Source organism: Argentina silus (genome assembly GCF_951799395.1).
Source record: "Argentina silus genome assembly, chromosome: 12".
NCBI lineage: Eukaryota > Metazoa > Chordata > Actinopteri > Argentiniformes > Argentinidae > Argentina > Argentina silus.
Genome location: NC_139666.1, coordinates 14863882 through 14866381, shown reverse-complemented (window position 1 = coordinate 14866381; position 2500 = coordinate 14863882). Strand labels below are relative to the sequence as shown.

The 2500-nt window shown below is 48.7% G+C and overlaps 1 protein-coding gene across 1 annotated transcript in view; it reads right to left on the bottom strand.

Annotated features, from left to right (window-relative positions):
* Positions 1 to 2500, bottom strand: part of edar (ectodysplasin A receptor) — a 27370-nt gene that overhangs the window by 6806 nt on the left and 18064 nt on the right. Inside the window, exon 6 of the mRNA XM_083681312.1 lies at positions 27 to 110. Within this exon, the coding sequence (XP_083537438.1) occupies positions 27 to 110 (84 nt within the window). The remainder of the gene's footprint in view (positions 1 to 26; positions 111 to 2500) is intronic.

Here is a 2500-nt window from a genome sequence, read left to right as displayed (position 1 = left end):
TGTGTGTGTGTGTGTGTGTACTGTACCTTTGTGAGGATGTGGGAACATCGTGGTGCTACTGGCTGAGACACTAGAGGCGCGGCCTGATGCCACAGCAGTGGTACGCATGCCTGGAAAACAGAGATACAACCCAGTTACTATACAATTACTCCACAGTCACAACAGGGGTTTAGTCCTTAATAGTAGTAGTAGTATCTACTACAGACTAGTAAGTAGTAACAGTTAATAGTACTGACACAAGCACAATATGCTGCGTATTCATACAATGAATACATTGTTCTCAGTCTACTGCATAACACCAATAGGCAAGCTTCTTTCAACATCTTTACCCCGGTCATACATACACTCAGTCCCTCTGGGGCCTGAGGCTGTGAGGGGCTCTGGTGCCATGAGGACACTGTCCCTCAGGGGGATGGCGATTCATAGACTGTTTTCCACAGTTTTAATAGAGTTGTAAAGCCTTGACAGGCTCGTGAATCAACATTTTAATCAGTCCTTTAATTCCATCCTCTTAGGCCTCGGACCTGGCAGTACCATGGCCCTCATTGCTCCCAGTGGTCACACACATACTCACACAAACACACTCCCTCAAGCCCTCTGTGGTCGGAGACATCAGTGTTATGAGTCTTTGTTTACTTTCAATGGTTAGAATACAACCAGATCTTGGAATTCTGTTTAGCAGAGTGTGATTTCACATCTTAATCACCACACTGTGCTCTCACACAGCAGGAAGGACCAGGCAGACTAAACTATGGCCTCCATTCAATCAAACCTGGACTGCGGTTTGCCTGGAGCGTGACGGTAATGACTCTCTTTTGTTGTGCACAGCGAGAAAGCATGTTTAAAGCAGTGCGTCTCTGAGATGACGCCAGCTGCATTTACATCTTAGCATTTCCTTTCTGATTGTCTAATTCTAAACGGAAAACTTCCAGAGTGATTCTCTGTCCCCACAGGCACAAACTGGGAGCTGTGGGAGTTCAGAGGGCCAGACAGGGAGGCCAGACAGGGAGGACAGACTGGGAGCAGTACTGTAGGAGCAGGGTTAAATGGTGGCAAAGGTGATAAGGGTTTGGAGACAGGGAGATGTATACCCTGTAGATGCATCCAGATGACTGACTGCTGCAGAGAAGCATCACTGCAAGCAGAAACATGTTAATCATCTTTCTCATGCCTTCCAAACTTTTAATTATTACACAAGCTCCGCTGGGACCTAGCTGGGAGCTAAGGGTAATTTGCAGATTACTTGGCGAGTGCAAGCCTGCCCTCACCCTAAGCAAGTAAACTCCACGCTTCAAACTACATTTCTTTGGTTTTGGGATATTTTCAAGCCCTAATTTAAAGGGTTTAATTAAAATGTACTCCCGCATGTCTTCTCACACTTTGCTCCCCCCTTCTGTAACTTGCCCTCTCACTCACTCCCTCCCTGCCTCCCTCCCTGCCTCCCTCCCTGCCTGGCAGAAACAATTAGACGCCTGTTGAAAAGCGTGTGTTTGTTAGTACACACTCGTCTGCTCTCCTACCCTTCCTGTCCCCACAGCAGGTCTGGGCTCTGTTTGGGTTTTCATATTTCAAAACAGAGTCATTAAAATGACAAAATAACAATCATATTAATTTCCGGCCAAAACAATATGTCAGTGGAGCGACTGCTATAGCAACGGACCTTAAAAACAATTCCTTGGGCCGTACATCACTAAGTGGGTGGGTGGGGGGGTGGGGGGGGGGGAGGGGGTGGAGGGTAGGGGGAGTTAAAGACCCTTGGAATCCGGCTGTGTTCCTCTGACACGAGTTCGGAATTCTGTCACGTACACCACACAGCCCTCAGAGGACTCATGAGGCCTCTGTCAATGGCCGCCTTGACCTTAATTCACCAGGAAAGAAGACGTCAGCTCTCACATCCGCCTCATCTCCCTCCTGTTTTTCTCTACGCCCCCCCACCCCTCTCTCTCGCTCTCTCTGTCCTTAAATATTGTTTTTGATATATACCATCTGAAGAGGTTTTACTAAATGGAGATGGATGACAAAGGACTGATGGGAAAGAGATGGAGATGGAGGGGTTGACGGGAAAGCAGGGGGAGAGAGGGAGGGGGGCGAGAAGGAAAGATCTGCTCTATATTACTGCCTGCTTGCGGTAAGCGTCAGGCAGCATTGGGTTCTACACACAAACACTCACAGACAGACACACGCACTGACACACACACACACACACACACACACACACACACACACACACGTGTCGTTAGGTATGCAGAGTAATCAGGGAGGTTATAGATGACCTGCCAAACACCCCCTCCGGAGTCAGAGAGCCAAAGAGAACCAGAGAAGGAAACCTAGCCGTCGTGATGACAGGGTGACAGAGTCCAGAGGGTCTGGCTCCACTCAGCACTGCCTCAGCTCCTCAGACCTTCCTCATTCACACTCAAGACCCTGCAGAGCAACTCTGATTTGACCTCGGCTCTGCACGCCGAAATGAACAAGATGTGTGTGTATGTGTGTGAGAGGG